This window comes from Pongo pygmaeus, chromosome 5, assembly GCF_028885625.2.
Source record: "Pongo pygmaeus isolate AG05252 chromosome 5, NHGRI_mPonPyg2-v2.0_pri, whole genome shotgun sequence".
NCBI classification, from domain to species: Eukaryota; Metazoa; Chordata; class Mammalia; order Primates; family Hominidae; genus Pongo; species Pongo pygmaeus.
This window is the reverse complement of record NC_072378.2, coordinates 32478613-32495633: the sequence shown is the minus strand read 5'-3', so window position 1 is coordinate 32495633 and position 17021 is coordinate 32478613. Positions and strand designations below refer to the sequence as shown.

At 52.3% G+C, this 17021-nt stretch overlaps 3 protein-coding genes across 7 annotated transcripts; 1 reads left to right on the top strand and 2 right to left on the bottom strand.

Moving 5' to 3' along the window:
• Position 1: 1 nt before the first annotated feature.
• Positions 2-2514, bottom strand: RNF5 (ring finger protein 5). Of its 3 annotated transcripts, XM_054493234.2 has the most exons (6): positions 2130-2514; positions 1235-1253; positions 1031-1143; positions 863-917; positions 668-785; positions 2-565 (listed from the first exon to the last, which is right to left on the bottom strand). In XM_054493234.2, exons 1-6 carry the CDS (start codon positions 2267-2269, stop codon positions 468-470), a joined length of 543 nt encoding a protein of 180 aa, XP_054349209.1. In that variant the 5' UTR covers positions 2270-2514; the 3' UTR covers positions 2-467. The 3 variants fall into 3 exon arrangements, with proteins under 3 accessions (XP_054349209.1, XP_054349210.1, XP_063522149.1); XM_054493235.2 differs by lacking the exon at positions 1235-1253 and having other exon boundaries at positions 2130-2369; XM_063666079.1 differs by having other exon boundaries at positions 2-917; positions 2130-2450.
• A 55-nt stretch (positions 2515-2569) lies between these two features.
• AGPAT1 (1-acylglycerol-3-phosphate O-acyltransferase 1) lies at positions 2570-12602 on the top strand. 3 transcript variants are annotated; one of them, XM_054493216.2, is made up of 7 exons: positions 2570-4270; positions 9311-9519; positions 9746-9879; positions 10218-10393; positions 10558-10653; positions 10780-10852; positions 11370-12602. In XM_054493216.2, the coding sequence occupies exons 1-7, from the start codon at positions 4268-4270 to the stop codon at positions 11540-11542; spliced, it is 864 nt and encodes a 287-aa protein (XP_054349191.1). In that variant the 5' UTR covers positions 2570-4267; the 3' UTR covers positions 11543-12602. The 3 variants fall into 3 exon arrangements, with proteins under 3 accessions (XP_054349191.1, XP_054349193.1, XP_054349192.1); XM_054493218.2 differs by lacking the exon at positions 2570-4270 and adding an exon at positions 4828-4958; XM_054493217.2 differs by lacking the exon at positions 2570-4270 and adding an exon at positions 8090-8200.
• On the bottom strand, positions 11946-16925 carry EGFL8 (EGF like domain multiple 8). Its single transcript, XM_054493214.2, has 9 exons — positions 16076-16925; positions 14548-14676; positions 14196-14318; positions 14006-14115; positions 13811-13906; positions 13559-13729; positions 13386-13465; positions 13159-13312; positions 11946-12905 (listed from the first exon to the last, which is right to left on the bottom strand). Exons 2-9 carry the CDS (start codon positions 14646-14648, stop codon positions 12862-12864), a joined length of 879 nt encoding a protein of 292 aa, XP_054349189.2. The 5' UTR covers positions 14649-14676; positions 16076-16925; the 3' UTR covers positions 11946-12861.
• Positions 16926-17021: the final 96 nt, after the last annotated feature.

Sequence of the window (17021 nt, the reverse complement as noted above, 5' to 3'; positions counted from 1 at the left end):
ATATATTTCACCTTTTTTATTGAATTTGTATTAAAGGAGGTAGTGAGGGGGAGGAAGCACTTAAGAGTCAGAATCCATATTAGACTCTGGGGAGTGAAAAATTAAATTAAATCAATAAGATGGGGAGTAGGGGAAGAGTCAGAGGGAACTTTGCCCACCTTTCAAGATCAAATCAAGAAATCAGGGAAAGCAAAGACTTAGGAGAGGAGAAAGACATTCTCTCAATCCATCCTCCTTCCCCAGGGCAGAGAATTACAACGTTACTGAGTGAGCTTCTGAGCAGAAGGCTCTCCCATCTATGCACAGACTTCACTCCTCCTCCCCAGGCCTTCCTGGAGAATGTCCAGGGCTGGCCTTAGCCAACAGAAATATAGGAGTCAAGGGGGTCCAGGAGTAAGGAAGGGTCAGCAGGGACCCCCCAATACTGATTCTCCTCTGGCTAGAGGTGGGCAGGAAGGAGACATAGCTCAAATACTGAGCAGCCAAAAAAAGAAGAAGATGGCGAGAAACAGGAAGAGGGAATCCTGCCAGCTGGAGGTCGGGTGACCCTGTCCCAGATCCACACCTGTGGGAGAGAGGAAAGCTGTGGAAGCATATGCTCCTAGGCTGGGAGGGGCCCTGAGGGGATTCACAGGGCTCCCTGATGGGAGCTGAGTGTGACTCTTACCTGTACCCCGGCGGAAGGGCTCATGTGCATTGAAGACGGTGGTGAAAAAGCCAAAGGGAAAAGCACCAACACCAAATGAGAAGTGGAAGCCCCCGGTATCACCAAATGGCTGGAATCCCTAGGGAGGCGGAAAAAGTCAGATGGGAAGCCGGCAAATCTGTCAAGGAAGGGACACAACTGGACAAGAAGACTCACCCCTCTGCTCTCTGGAGCTGGTCTCTGGCCCTGGGGGCGGGGTGGAGTTTTTAATCTGAGGAAGTGGAGAGAGAAAGTTAACAGGGAATTTTCTCCTCTCATCTTCCACACCGTTTTCCAAGGGCAGAAGCCTTCAATCTTCCCTAAGCAACACCTCCAGTCTCTCACCTGGGATCCTGGGGCTTCTGGCTCCCTCGCCCATAAAGCGGGACAACCTTCTCTCTGCTGATCCCAGCTTTACATACTGGACACTCTTGCCGTTCTGGCCGTGTCTCCAGCCACTGGGGAGAAAAAGAGTGGTTTCCAGTATACAAGAGGGTCTTCCAGCTCCTCAGACCTCCCCGTTTCCCTCTTCATCTCCTGAGTACGCACCTGATGAAGACATGGCCAACTGGATGGGGGGGAAAAAAAAAGGTCAAACTAGCTACAGAAAAGAGAGACACAGACCCTAGACTTCGCAGAATCCCATCTCACCCCTCTTCCCAAGCAACCTGCTGTTGCTTTTCAGATTTTCTGCAACCTCTACCATGCCAGCCAATTTGGCCTTCCTGCTTGTCTGATCTTCCAACACCTAAAGCTCTGTCCATCCTCAACACACTCAACCCTCTCCTTTCTCCTCTCCCCAACAAACACATACAAATTTTCGTGCCCTCTCTTTTCTGCCTTTCAAGTTAATTTCTAATTCCCTTCAGCCACCTCTTTCCGGGTCTCCTCTTTTCAACCCCAACCCCATCACTCCAAACCAAACCCCTTTACTAGCACATTCCCCCATTACTCACTTTCAAGCTCAATAATGTCCCTATCTTTACGACCCTTTAACTTTTCAAGTCTGCCTCTCCACAGTGCCCTTATACCTGCCCCCTCCCAGATCTCATCTGAATGTGATCCATATTTCCTGGTTCTCCCCGACTCAATTGATGCGTGCCTCCCTTAACCTTTGTGTCTCATTTGTTTCCACCTGCACAGCTAAGACCCCTCACTTCTCTGGGGTAAGGTGGCTCGGGTCTCACATTGTCCCGCCAATCCCCGCCCCACCTTCTCTTCTCAGCACATCACATGCCCCCTGATTCCTAAGACCTTTCTTTCCACAGATCTCGACCGTTATACTCCCACCCACACATACCAGCAAAGTCTTATGTCTCCTGTCGGGCTTCACCTATGGGAACGTGCCCTCCGATTATCTGTATGACTGTATGATTATTCGCTCCTAGCCTCTCCAGTATATAAGCGAGACCCACCGCCTTCCGCCCCCCTCCTCGATTCTCACCAGTACAGGTGGCCACACACACTGACCACAGCTTCCCGAGCAGTCTCCAAACATATATTACATTCGAAGGTCGCGCCCGCCCCGCCCCGCTCGCGATTTGGCCCTTCGGGGCCCCCGTCCTCCTCCTCCGCTGCTGCCATGGTCGGTTTTGTTTCGCCCCACGTACCCTTCAGTACCCCCAAATACACATACACACGCCCCAACAAACCAGAAACCACCTCCTGCCCACGATCGTTGGGCAGGCTCCAAGGTTTCCTAATCACTATTGGTCTGAATGCCTGCCAGTCACAAAGAATTCAAAAGAAAGGATTGGCCCAAAGGGTAGGGGCGGGAAAAGGTTAGTGCAGTCCTGCCTTCGCACAATGGCTATTGGCTGATACGGTCTAAGTCAATGTGCAATGCCAAGGGATTGGTAATAACTCGCTACACCCTGTCGCCTGGCCAAGGAGGGCTTTATTCGTCTGAGTAGTTGTCAGTCATAACCAAAGCCATAAGCAATTTGCTCGGGACTACCTATAGACCTCGCCCACTATAAGCCCCTTTCTTTCCTTCGCTTCCTCTTTCAGAGAATGTCCGGATTGCTATTGGACTTTGGAGCGCATGGCTCCAAAGCAACTCATTGGCTAGAACTTGACGGAAAATGGTGGTTAGGTAAAACGCGCCTGCGCAGCACGCGGCGGGACGGGGGTTGGCCAATCCTGTGAGGGTTGAACCGTCTCTTGTTCCACCTCTTCACCCCATCTTGTCGCCATGGTGACTGCTCTACAATTGGCGAGGCTTGCACTTCAAAGTCCTAGGCTCGCTTCATCCGGGTCCTTCAGCTGTGGACTTTCTGCTGATTGGGCCTTTTCCTTTTCCCCTGATTGGCCGACCTCGGGAAAGACGGCGAAGAGCTAGGAAAAGAGGGAAAACACTAGGGTCGCAGGGTTCAAAATGGCTCCAACCTCCTTTGGTGACGTAGAGAGCAGAACTTGGGTCTGCCCCTCCCTTTTAGTTAAGGGAGCAGAACTGGGATTAGCCCGACGTTTGGATAGTGCGAACATCGATCTGCGGCGCTGGTGTTAACCCAACTCATTCGGCTGGACGACTCAGCCCTCCCCGCATTAGGTGATTTACAGAGCAAAACTGAACTAAAGGCCCACCCCTTTCTTAACGTTGTACACAGAGTAGAACAGGATTGACTTCAACTCCGTTTTAAATCTTCAGAGCAGGAAAGCTCTGGGCTCAACCCCTTTGTGAGTGGTGCAAAAGGGGCAAAGCCCGCCCCTTTTAAGGAGACCCGCGGAGGTTAGACCCGCCCTTTCCTCCTTATAATTTGCCCATCAGAAATAGGGTCTTCTTCCCGGGTTGGACCCCGGGGAGTTTGGGCTTCTCCTACAATCACTGACCCTCACTGTGACCAAAGGAGCAGAATTAGGTAACAGTCCTCCCACTACCAGTCCTCTTCCCGAGGGCATGTAAACTCATGCAGGGTAAAGGTGTGGCTAGAGGTGGGACATTGATAAAAGATCCCATGTGACTCAAGAGTAAGGAAAGATGAGAAGTTAGCAGTTGCGTAAAGAAGGACTGGGGCAGATGAGGATTCAGGAAACTTGAGGTTTAGGAAGGAAGATATTGCGAGGGAAAGATGGAAATGAAGGAGAGTGAAGTGATGGAATGATCCTAGTAAAGGGATAATGGGAGTGGAGGAAGAGAAGAGGGGGTGGAAAACTAGATACATGGCTACCAAATTAAGGAGGCACCCTCATTGCAGAGGAATCGGCATTCTTCCTCACTTTTTGTTTTTCTAGAAAGCACCCCTGAAGCCAAATTTCCATTGGAAGAAAAGATGTACCCATATTGTATGTTGTGAGAAGGGGTTGTCTCAGCTTGGGCAAGTAAGGAGACTGATAGGAAGGAAGTAGGAAAGAAAAAGTACAGAGGTAAAAGAGCATGGAAAAGGAAAGGGTCAGGGATAAGGCCAAAGAGATCTCTTCTCTTTAAAGGCTAGAGAAGGCAGGTGGAGGGGGGAACTGGACTGCTGGGAGATAGTGAGGGACAAAGGGCAAAGGAAACCGGACCAGAGGACTGGAGAGTGAGATGGAGTGAGATGAAGTCCTGGAGAGAAAAAGAAGAGAGGTGAACTTAATGCTTGTCATATGGTAGGTAGATGCTTGATAAATGTTTAGAATTGAATGGGTACGGGAAAAGGGGTCCTTAAGAATAGTTGGGGGGAATAAGCAGCAGATAACCGGAGTTGAGAAAAAAAGAGACCTAGTAAAAGTGGCAGTTAAAAGAGAGCTGATGGAGAATAAAGGAAGGAATGTGCCGAAGGAGGAATACAGCACCAGGGGATCCAGAGCTGAAAGGGAGAGAAAAAAAAGATGCAGCTGGAGCCAGAGATGGGGGCAAAGACCGAGGGAGAGCCCTGGGGCGGGGCTCGCAAGAGGACACTGGTAGATGTGGGGAGGAGATGTCTGAGTTTCTGGGAGACGATTGGCAAAACAGGCTGCCCATCACCGCCCTCCACTTCCTGGCCGGCCCCGGAAACCAGCAGGCGTTGGGGAGGGGTGGCGGGGGAATAGCGGCAGCAGCAGCCCCAACCCTCAGAGAGACAGCAGGGAGGGAGGGAGGGTGCTGGGGGGACAGCCCCCCACCATTCCTACCGCTATGGGCCCAACCTCCCACTCCCACCTCCCCTCCATCGGCCGGGGCTAGGACACCCCCAAATCCCGTCGCCCCCTTGGCACCGACACCCCGACAGAGACAGAGACACAGCCATCCGCCACCACCGCTGCCGCAGCCTGGCTGGGGAGGGGGCCAGCCCCCCAGGCCCCCTACCCCACTGAGGTGTGGGCGGGAAAGGGATGGGAGGAGGAGGGAAGAGGGTGCTGAAAGCGACTAGGATGAGGGGAAGGGGAGAGATTGGGTCTGGGAGGGCCGACTGGGGGAGAGGGTTGCTGGGGAAAGGAGAGGGGCCGACTGGGAAGAGGGTTGCTGGGGATAGGAGAGGGGACCTGAGAGGGAGGAAGGATGAAAGAGACACGGGAGGGAGGAGAAATGGAAACCCTTGTGAATTTGGGACTGGGAGTGTGCACAGGGAATCCTGGAGCGGGAATTCCCTACACCTTCCCCAATTCCTTTTCTTGCCCTTTGACCCCACATGACTCTTGAAGGGTCGTGAGGGGAGAAGGCCAGCAGAATTTGCCTCTTAGGAATACCCTTAGGCGCCTCTGTTTCCATCTAGGCACAGTACCTCTTGTTTCTCAGTGGCCTTCCACACTGCTAGACCCTTACTGACACACAAATGCCTTATGGGAGCCATGTTTTCTACATTGAGTCTGTGTGCCTTTGACATGTTTAATGGCTTGTGTGCAACTAGGTTGCCCCAATGCTATCCATAGGCTGTGTAGAAATGGTGTGTTATTTTCTATCAGAATTGCCCATTTTCCATCCCTGTGTCCATGTCTCACATCCAGTTTTGACATGTTCAAGTACCGCATGTGTGTGAGTTTTCATATATTGCACCTGTTCTATAGTTTCATGTTACTTGCACGTTTTATGTTTTGGCATGTTTATTTCAGCATGTGAAGGTTATATACCTTATTTTGCTTTGGCTGACATGTCCATGGTCCTACCATTTGCAGTAGTCTTCATGTGTGGGATCCCGTGGCTTGGCTGAATAGCCCACACTCTCATGTCTGACTGAATTGGCCTGTTTGCTGTGTTTTCCCAGTCACAGTTCACAGAACACATGTGTATGCGCCTTTGCACGATACACTGATGTAACAGGACCATAGGATGTGTGTTATAAATTTGTCATCAGTATATTTTGTGAGCCGTATGCTCATTAAATTTGGCCCTCCATTGCATTTCTAAATCCTTGGAGTTTTGTTCTCCAAAGAGGGTCACTTAATATCAGGTGTTAAGAGAAGAAGGTAACTGGGTCTCCAGGTCTGCAAAGAACCATCCCTGCATGCCTTACCTTGGTGACCTCCCTGGCCCATACCTCTCTACACAAGCATTATCTTTCCAGTGGCTGTGTACAGTCTGTGTCCATGAGCTCAATGCATGTCACAGGGTCAACCCTGCTGTGAACCTCATTGTTGGTATTTATTTATGGACATTATCCTCCATTCTTTGCACTGTTGGCACACATTTGATGAGAGCAGCATCTTTCCCTGTGGTGTGTTGATCCCATTCTGTACATTACTCTTGTGAGATGACCTCTTCCTGATTATTGTTACTCTGCCTTCATTATGGCCATGTATTGCATGTATCTATTCAGAGTCGGTTACCATTAGGTTTGGTGTGTTCGTTACTTTCTCAGTGACTTTTCTTTTAGTAGTCAGTTCTACTCAAGAGGATAACTATCTAATTTGTGATCAGAACCGCCATCTCTGTCATTAATTGTGGCTCTGTGGGTGTGTATACAGCCTTAGAATCTGTTCAGCAAGTGTTTATTGAGCACCTACTCCATCTCCTATTGTCCTGGCATTGGAGGTAAGACGGAGTCCCTGTCCTTAAGCTGCTTACAGCCTAAGGAGGGAAACAGAAATGCCAGTTAACACATAGTGTGTTGTCAAGATCAGTGGTTCTTAAATTCAAGCGCACATCAGACTCACCAGAGGGCTTGTTAAAATACAGATTGCTAGCCAGCCACGATGGCTCACACCTGTAATCCCAACAGTTTGGAAGGCTGAGGCAGGAGGATCGCGTGAGGTCAGGAGTTCAAAACCAGCCTGAGTGACAGAGTGAGAAAAAGAAAAATAGATTGCTGGACCTAATGCCCAGAATTTGTGATTCGGTAGATCTGGAGTGAAGTCTAATAATTTGCATTTCTATACTTCGAGACCCACTGATCAAGATAAAAGTGTAATGAAAGCACAGGCCTGGAGTGGTTCAGGCAGCCCTCCAAAAGGTGACACTGAGCTGTGTGAGGCAGGAGAAGAGGCGGGCATTCCAGCCAAAGGGAACAGCATGTTCAAGGTGTGGAAGCATGAAAGATCATGGTGTCTGAGGAACTGAAGTGAATCAGTTTGACTGGAAGAAAAAGAGTTTTGTGAGGATGTGGTCGAAGATGTAAGCAGAAGTCAACTTGTCAAGAAGAGCCTTTAGGCAAGACAGGGAAATGCTCTGTGTTTCAGAAAAATTTGTGCTAACAGAAAAATCTCTGTGGTTGCTACGTGGAAGATGGATTGGAGGGAGCGGGGAGCCTACTCCACATAGTTTAGGGGAGAAATGATGCTGTTCTGAACTTGTAGGGGCAGTGGGATGGAGCAGCTCAGAAAGCCTACGGTATTCCAACTGGCAGGGTCTCCTGTTTCCTCTGTTGCCTGTTACCTTCTCGCTTGGCAATAGGCTTACCTTTGAGCATAGCCCTTCCCGTCATGGGAAGACAGTGCCTGTGGCCTCAGTAGGAATGACAGGTATTTGCCTGAACACCCTTTTTGTGAATTGTTACCCTGCCCCCAACAGTGGGGCAGAGTGGAGGAAGGAGGAAGAACCTAGAACGCAGGTTCTGTGTTCCTGCCTCTCTTCCTCTTGAGCCCTTTCGTCTCCCAGGGCAAGTGCTGTTAGGTCACCTTTACTCCATTCCCTCCTTTGTTCACTTGGTGAGGCCTCACACCCTGTACCTGCCCACGCAAAGTGTCACTAGAAGGAAGGGAAAGGGTAGTAGGACTCGTTTGCCTGTCTGGAGGTAGGATTGGTTTTTGTAGCTATTCCAGGTATGTCCATAAGTTTACCTAGGAATGGGGGAGCTGCCTGGGTGGAGAGGGATTTTTCTAGTTATGCATTTACATTTTTTTATCTGTCACTGGGTGTAATTATAAATTTGTGTCTGTGTGTGAACATGTTAGTCTTTGTATGACTGTGTGTCTGTTGGCATTAGTGACACAAACTTTTATTCTTGCCATTTGGCCCCTGGGTATATGGCTGTGAGTGTTCTGTCACAATCACCATATATGCTGTGTGCTGTGTTTGTATATGTATATGCAGTACATACCAGTGTCAGTGTAACAGAGTGGTTAGGAACACAGGCGGCTTAGATTTAACCTAGAAACTGCTGTTTAGGAGCTGTATGACCTCAGGTAAGTTATTTAGCCTCTCTGGGCCTATTTCCTATAAAATGTAAATAGTAATAGTACTTTCTAGACTATCGTATGCATCATTTTAAGAGTTTAACTTAATGTATAGACCAGTACTGTTCTACAGAAATTCAATGCAAGCCACAATGTGATTTTTTTATGGTAGCCACATTTTTACAAGGCAAAAAGAGTGAAATTAATTTTAGTAATATATTTTCTTGAATCTGATAACATCCAAAAGATTATAATTTCTTTTCTTTTTTTTTTTTTTTTTTTTTTTTTGAGACGGAGTCTCACTCTGTTGCCCATGCTGGAGTGCAGTGGCGTGATCTTGGCTCACTGCAACCTCCGCCTCCCAGATTGAAGCGATTCTCCTGCCTCAGCCTCCCGAGTAGCTGGGATTACAGGCATGCGCCAACAGGCCCGGCTAATTTTTGTATTTTTAGTAGAGACGGGGTTTCACCATGTTGGTCAGGCTGGTCCTGAACTCCTGACCTCGTGATCCGCCCACCTCGGCTTCCCAAATTGCTGGGATTACAGGCGTGAGCCACCGCGCCCGGCCCAAGATTATAATTTCAAAATGTAGTCAGCATGAAAGATTAATAATGGATATCTTACATTTTGTTTTTTATTCAGTCTTTGAAATCTGATGTGTATTTTACATTTCCAGCACATCTCAGTTCAGACTAGCTGCATTTCAAGTAGCTAGTATTGGCTGCATTCAAAGTAGCCACATGTAGGTGGTGGCTGCTTTCTCGGACAGCACAAGTATAGACCATTATAAGACCCTTACCAGCTACAAGTGTTAGCTATTATTCTTGTTGTCATTTATTATCAGGTATCTGTGAATTGTAGATGTCCGTGTCTTCTGTCTCTTGTCTGAATATATCCAGAGCCTTTGGGAAGAGGGGTGGGAGAGCAGTCCTGAGTTCTATCTCCACCACCCTCATCCTAGAGAGCCTTCCTGGGAAGATTTCAATGAGAACCCTGCCCCAGTTTGTGCCTCAAGCCCTTGTCCTCATAGCACCAGCCCCCAACCCTGCCTTCTGTGCCTTGCCTACCCCACTCTCCTCCAGAAACCAGGATGATTGTCCCTTGCCCCATCCCCTGCAGGTGGCCAGAATGGATTTGTGGCCAGGGGCATGGATGCTGCTGCTGCTGCTCTTCCTGCTGCTGCTCTTCCTGCTGCCCACCCTGTGGTTCTGCAGCCCCAGTGCCAAGTACTTCTTCAAGATGGCCTTCTACAATGGCTGGATCCTCTTCCTGGCTGTGCTTGCCATCCCTGTGTGTGCCGTGCGAGGACGCAACGTCGAGAACATGAAGTGAGGGGCAAGGGGTCTTGGGCAATGAGGGAACATAGGGGTACAAAGTGAGTAGTGGATTGGGGGAAGGGGGCATGGTGTGTGTAGAAAAGACTGAGAGAGACCAGAGACAGGGAATGGGGAGAGGACTGCAAAGGTGGTCAGAAAGACAGTAGGGTGGGGGGAGCTGAGGCATGCAGATGGACATCAATGGATCCCACTGGGACCCCTTGCCATGACCCCACAGGATCTTGCGTCTAATGCTGCTCCACATCAAATACCTGTACGGGATCCGAGTGGAGGTGCGAGGGGCTCACCACTTCCCTCCCTCGCAGCCCTATGTTGTTGTCTCCAACCACCAGAGCTCTCTCGATCTGCTTGGTGAGACCCCACCACAGGGCACACCTCCCCCAGCCATGCCTCCCCTCCTGGAACCTTCCCTAGAATATCTTCTCCTAGAGATCCTCAATTCCCCTTCCTCTGGGACATTGCCCCCTTGCCTCCTGCTCAGGCCTTCATTCCCTGGGTAGAACTGCCCTCATAAGCAGGGTACATATACTTTTGGTCACCCTTTCCTTCACTTGGGGCCCCCCCCACCGCCTAGTCTCCTCCTTCACCTCCAGTCCCTAGCAGAGTGGGTGATGATCTGGGTGAGATGGGTTGCCTTCTGTGACACTCTGCCTCCACCCCGATCCTCACCCACCCCCACCCTGCCCAAGGGATGATGGAAGTACTGCCAGGCCGCTGTGTGCCCATTGCCAAGCGCGAGCTACTGTGGGCTGGCTCTGCCGGGCTGGCCTGCTGGCTGGCAGGAGTCATCTTCATCGACCGGAAGCGCACGGGGGATGCCATCAGTGTCATGTCTGAGGTCGCCCAGACCCTGCTCACCCAGGACGTGAGTCATCCTGGGGAAATGGGGGATTGGAGGGATAGAGAGTAGAACAGTTGTAAATAAACTGATATGCAGGGCCAGTGGGCCTCAAAGGTCCCATTATAACATCACACCTACTCTGACTCCTCCATATGTATTTGTCTTCCTTGACCCTCTTTCTCCCCCAGGTGAGGGTCTGGGTGTTTCCTGAGGGAACGAGAAACCACAATGGCTCCATGCTGCCCTTCAAACGTGGCGCCTTCCATCTTGCAGTGCAGGCCCAGGTGACTACTGCTCCTCGTTCTGCTACTCAGCTGCCAACCCCCACCATTCCCTCATCTCTGGGCAGGGGCTTATTGTAGGAGTCTCAGAAGAGAGCTGTGGACTGACCTGCTTTACCCCTTCCCCAGGTTCCCATTGTCCCCATAGTCATGTCCTCCTACCAAGACTTCTACTGCAAGAAGGAGCGTCGCTTCACCTCGGGTGAGGGCTTTGAGCAGTTCTGGGGTAGGGTGTGTCCAGAGAGGCTGGGAGGACATCCCTGTGAGGCAGGGGGATCATTCAGTGTCAGAGCCATGAGATGTCTACACAGTCATCTAGTCTAACCCCACATCAGCCAATAAGTCTTTACCAAGCACCCACCATACCCTGCCAGATGGGTAGCACTTGGTCCCACCAAGAGAGGCTATTACCAATCTTAACAGGAAAGATAAGGCCTGTGTGCACAAAGCTGTAATGAATAACACTCATTCAGCAGTAAATGCCAAACCCAGAGGAGGGGGGCTGGAGGGGTGCTGAGGAGATGTCTGAACTGGGGATTGGAGAAGGCTTTGTATAGGAGAAGGGCCTCAGAAGTGGCAGCTGGCAAGCCCAGGGATGGTTGTCCAGGGTTGGGGGAAGAGAACTGAAAGGTTGAGGAAGAGTATCACTCGAAAGCTGGGCCCCACCTGTGGGCAAAGACCTGGGTGGACAGGCCATGATGGTGCTCCCCTTACCCCAGGACAATGTCAGGTGCGGGTGCTGCCCCCAGTGCCCACGGAAGGGCTGACACCAGATGACGTCCCATCTCTGGCTGACAGAGTCCGGCACTCCATGCTCACTGTTTTCCGGGAAATCTCCACTGATGGCCGGGGTGGTGGTGACTATCTGAAGAAGCCTGGGGGGGGTGGGTGAACCCTGGCTCTGAGCTCTCCTCCCATCTGTCCCCATCTTCCTCCCCACACCTACCCACCCAGTGGGCCCTGAAGCAGGGCCAAACCCTCTTCCTTGTCTCCCCTCTCCCCACTTATTCTCCTCTTTGGAATCTTCAACTTCTGAAGTGAATGTGGATACAGCGCCACTCCTGCCCCCTCTTGGCCCCATCCATGGACTCTTGCCTCGGTGCAGTCTCCACTCTTGACCCCCACCTCCTACTGTCTTATCTGTGGGACAGTTGCCTCCCCCTCATCTCCAGTGACTCAGCCTACACAAGGGTGGGGAACATTCCATCCCCAGTGGAGTCTTCCTGTGTGGTCTTCTCTACCCCTTTACCCCACATTGGCCAGTGGACTCATCCATTCTTTGGAACAAATTCCCCCTACTCCAAAGTCCATGGATTCAATGGACTCATCCATTTGTGAGGAGGACTTCTCGCCCTCTGGCTGGAAGTTGATACCTGAAGCACTCCCAGGCTCACCCTGGGAGCTTTCCTCAGCATCTTCACCTTCCCTCCCAGTGTAGCCTCCCGTCAGTGGGGGCTGGACCCTTCTAATTCAGAGGTCTCATGCCTGCCCTTGCCCAGATGCCCAGGGTCGTGCACTCTCTGGGATACCAGTTCAGTCTCCACATTTCTGGTTTTCTGTCCCCATGGTACAGTTCTTCAGTGGACATGACCCCACCCAGCCCCCTGCAGCCCTGCTGCACCATCTCACCAGACACAAGGGGAAGAAGCAGACATCAGGTGCTGCACTCACTTCTGCCCCCTGGGGAGTTGGGGAAAGGAACGAACCCTGGCTGGAGGGGATAGGAGGGCTTTTAATTTATTTCTTTTTCTGTTGAGGCTTCCCCCTCTCTGAGCCAGTTTTCATTTCTTCCTGGTGGCATTAGCCACTCCCTGCCTCTCACTCCAGACCTGTTCCCACAACTGGGGAGGTAGGCTGGGAGCAAAAGGAGAGGGTGGGACCCAGTTTTGCGTGGTTAGTTTTTATTAATTACTGGATAACAGCAAAAAACTGAAAATAAAGAGAGAGAGAGATCTGGGTGCTTGGTGGTTGCATTTGTTAAGGAATTGAAGAAGCAGTTCTTGCCCAGGCAACCTGCCCCCAGCCAGAAGACTCAGGGGTGGGCCAAGAACACAGGCCTCCCCCTTTCTTCAGCTCTCTGAAGTTTCCATTGTTCATTGCTCTTTGGTGGCTGATAGCTTTATCTGCAGCTCACAGTCGGCCAATCCCAGAGGATTAGTGGGTCCGGTTTCTGTATAAATTAGGGGGCAGGGGTGCTGTAGAGGCTTCTTATCAATGATTGACGCCGAGGCCCAGGCTGTTGTCCTCACAGGAGCCTGGTTAATGACATGGCAGACACAGTGGCTGTGGTCAGCCTGGAGTGGGCTACACTGCCACTCTCACCAAACAATAAGTGAAACTATTGGGCTGGGGACAGGATTTCAGAAGAGAACGATGGTGAAGTGGAGAGACATGAGGATAGTGAATGTTGGAGAGGGGCTTGGAGAAAAGAGGGAATGCCTGAATGGGGAGGGGTCTTGGGGAAAGCTGGGGAATAGAAGTCAAGGTAGGAGGAGCGTGAGGACTCACAGGCACCTAGCCTCTCCTCCAGCAGCAGCACCTGGTCGCTGAGAGATTCGATCCGGTCACCCCGGCCCCAGAGCTCAGCCACCTGTTCTGGCTGCAGCTCTTCAGGCGGCATGGGCAGCACCGCTCTGACCCAGGCCCCAGCCTGACCGGCCCACTAGAAAGGAAGAGATGCCTCAGGGTATTGACAGTGAAGTTTGGCCTCACCCCACCTAGCAGGCTTGACTCACCTGCTCCAGCCGCTCCAGGCGCCCTCGCAGCTCCTGAATCTCCTGCTTCAGAGCGCGCTCATCTTTTTCCGCGTCTCGAACTAGGGACAAAGGAGACCAAGAGCCTGACCACTGCCCGAGCCCGGATGCCTGTCCCGAGTCCCCCCGGTGGCCCGTACTCCTGGCCCACTCACCGGCCACGCTGAGTATGCTGGCACTGGTTGGGGGCTCTGGGGACCCCTCCATGCAGGTGCGCCCGTCCAGGCCTAGCACTAGGTCGTGGGGGCAGCCGCAGGTGAAGCTGCCTGCCGTATTAAAACAACGGTGCGAGCAGAGGGTGATGCTGGTCCTACATTCATCCACGTCTAGTTACCGAAAAAAGGAAGGGGCTAAGAGAGGGGGCGGGGGCAAGCACCTGGGTAGGAGGGGAGGACAAGCTGACTCACCCACATGACAGTGCTTCCCTCCCCAGCCGGGGGCGCACTCGCACTGGTCAGGCCTAACACAGACGCCTCCGTTCAGGCAAGGCTTGGCGCAGATGGCTGCGGACAGAGGAAGTGGGGTTCAGATTCGAACCAACGACCCAGCTCCCCAGCTCCGTGGGGCGCGCCTCCCGCAAGGCCCAGAAGACCCAGCCTCACCTTCACAGGTGAGCGCCCCCGGGTGCCGCTTCTTCCAGCCCTGGCAGCACACTGCATGGGTCTGCTGAACCTCCCGCCTCACCTCCCGCCACATAACGCGGTACATGGTCCTGGAACACAGCGCCTGGCTCAGGACCCTGAGTACGGGTCCTGGTCGGGGTTCTTGGCGTCCCATCTCCCCATCCCTCACCTGTAAGTGCTGCAGATGCGCCTCCCAGCGCACAAGGTCAGGTAGGGCTTGTACACTGGTTGGCTGTAGGACTCGTTGTAGCGGAGCGGGACCACCAGTGTCTGCTTGGAGCAGACTCCCTGACTGCGTCCATGCCAGAGGATGAGGTGGGAGAGATTGAGTAGGCCAGGCCCTGGGGAGCCAGGAGTCCCACTTCCCTCAAGAGGATATTGAGGCCCCGCTCTCCCTCCAGATGACAGCCTCTCACCCCCATTCTAAACTTTCAGTCATGTTTTGCCTCCTGTGAAGCCCCACCCCCAACAGAAGGCTCCGGAGAAGAGCTCACCCCGGACCCCACCCCCTCTGTTGTCACCTCTCTCTGAGGGATCCACCCTTGGCCCCCTCGCCTGATATCAGTAGCAGGAGGAAGGAGAATCCGCCTAAAAGAGTGCACAGCTCAGCCCTGGACCCCATGATTCGCTTTGATGCTGGACCCTACAGGCTGCAGGCAAGAAAAGGTTAATGGATGCCCGTCCCCTCTCCTATTAATTTCTCCAGCACTAGCCCCTCCAAGGGCACTCTGCAGGTACCCTCTAAGGGAGTCAGGACATTCACTTTTACATACTAGCCACCAGGATTGCCTACACCTGTGTGTACAACCCAACGCTATCCTAGTCTTAGCATATCATGACCTTTCAGCATCACAAAAGCTCACACCCCAGCACACTCCCTCCACCTCCCCTCTAACCTACTTACTTCTAATCCCCTCTGCACAACGTGGAGGGACACACAGTCAACCCTCCCCTTATGACCCTCCTGTCTTTTTTTTTTTTTGAGAAGGAGTTTCGCTCTTACTGCCCAGGCTGGAGTGCAATGGCATGTTCTTGCCTCACCGCAACCTCCGCCTCCCGGGTTCAAGTGATTCTCCTGCCTCACCCTCCCAAATAGCTGGGATTACAGGAATGCACCACCACGCCTGGCTAATTTTGTTTTGTTTTGTTTGTTTTGAGACGGAGTCTCGCTCTGTCACCCTGGCTGGAGTGCAGTGGTGCGATCTCAGCTTGCTGCAAGCTCCGCCTCCTGGGTTCATGCCATTCTCCTGCCTCAGCCTCCCGAGTAGCTGGGACTACAGGTGCCTGCCACCATGCCCGGCTAATTTTGTTTTGTATTTTTAGTAGAGACGGGGTTTCTCCATGTTGGTCAGGCTGGTCTCGAACTCCCGACTTCAGGTGATCCACCCGCCTTGGCCTCCCAAAGTGCTGGGATTACAGGTGTGAGCCACCGTGCCCAGCCAACCCTCCTGTCTTTAACATGCCCTCTTATAACTTCATACCTTCAAAACCCTAGCTGGTCGGGCGCAGTGGCTTACACCTGTAATCCCAGCACTTTGGGAGGCTGAGGTGGGTGGATCATGAGGTCAGGAGTTCAAGACCAGCCTGGCCAAGATGGTGAAACCCCATCTCTACTAAAGATACAAAAAATTAGCCAGGCGCGGTGGTGGACGCCTGTAATCCCAGCTACTCGGGAGGCTGAGGCAGGAGAATCACTTGAACCCAGGAGGCAGAGGTTGCAGTGAACCAAGATCGTGCCACTGCACTCTAGCCTGGGCAACAGAGCAAGACTCCGTCTCAAAAAAAAAAAAACAAAAAACAAAAACAAAAAAACCCTAGCCATATACCCTCACACCATACACACAAACCAAGCACCTGGAAGCTCCACACCTTTCACACACTGCTATTCCCCTCATATACCCACACCATCACATATGCCCTAAATGCACATCCCTTGCTCCAACAAAACACCCCTCAACTCATGCCCACCCTAAGTCTCTGAGTAAACCCCACTCTTTCCCCATTTGAAATTCTCTCCACACCTGCCTTCCTCTGTCTCTCCATTCCCACCTGGCTTCTTTCTCCTGGGAGGCTTCAGGCAGACCAGCCTCAGCAGAAGCAGCTCAGACTGGTGGGTGGGCCTGGCAGGCTAAGAAGGAGAGGAGGGGCTGGGCCAGAGAGTCCTCCCATTCCTGCCCCCTCCCACAAGCCTCCTCCTTAGCTCCAGCAGGGTCAGCTCAGTAGGGTCAAGTCCCACTACCCTCATCCCCACCCCAGCAAAGGGCTCCCTAGAAGTATCTTTCCAACCCTCTGAGGCCCCTATTTCTGGACTCCCCAAATCAGAAGCTATGAGCTCTTGTAACACCACCAGTACCCCCTTGAACCCAACACAGACTAGGGGAGAGTTAGGGGGCAGGGAGAGAACCAGCTGCAGGGAACAAAGCCGTTCAGGTTATGGAAGAAAAAGCAAGATCAGCTGAGGAAAGCTAGAAGGGCAAGTCGTCACAAAGGGGCAGGGGGGCAGCCCAGGGCACCAAGGGGAAAACTGCCCCCCTCTCTTGATGACATTTGTTACGGCTTAGGGGGAACAGAATTGAGTCAGCCACCACCCCCCATGCCAGAGCAGACAGGGCCCTATTGTCTCAGCCAAAATTCCTTCTTTCAAGGAAGAGGAGGCTCATTGTCCAGCCCTACACCCAGCTCTGGCCCACAAAGCTCAAAAGCGGCACAACGAATGCCCACCCTGACCCTCTGCCCCCTCGTCTAGCCTGGGGGTGGCAGGCACATTCCACCCATGAGGCTGAGGCCCAAACCACTGGAGCCCTGAGCTTAACCCCCCAGTCTTGGGGACTGGGAGAGGAAGAGAATTGTCTTCAGCAGGAAAGAACCCGCAGAGAACCAGGAACCCACAAAGAATGGGCATTGAGAGAGAGCGGAAACACCAAGGGGGTCCCCACCCTAGACCAGGCATCTGGGCACCCAGGCCTCAGGCTCTGTCCCCACCCTCCTTGGGGAG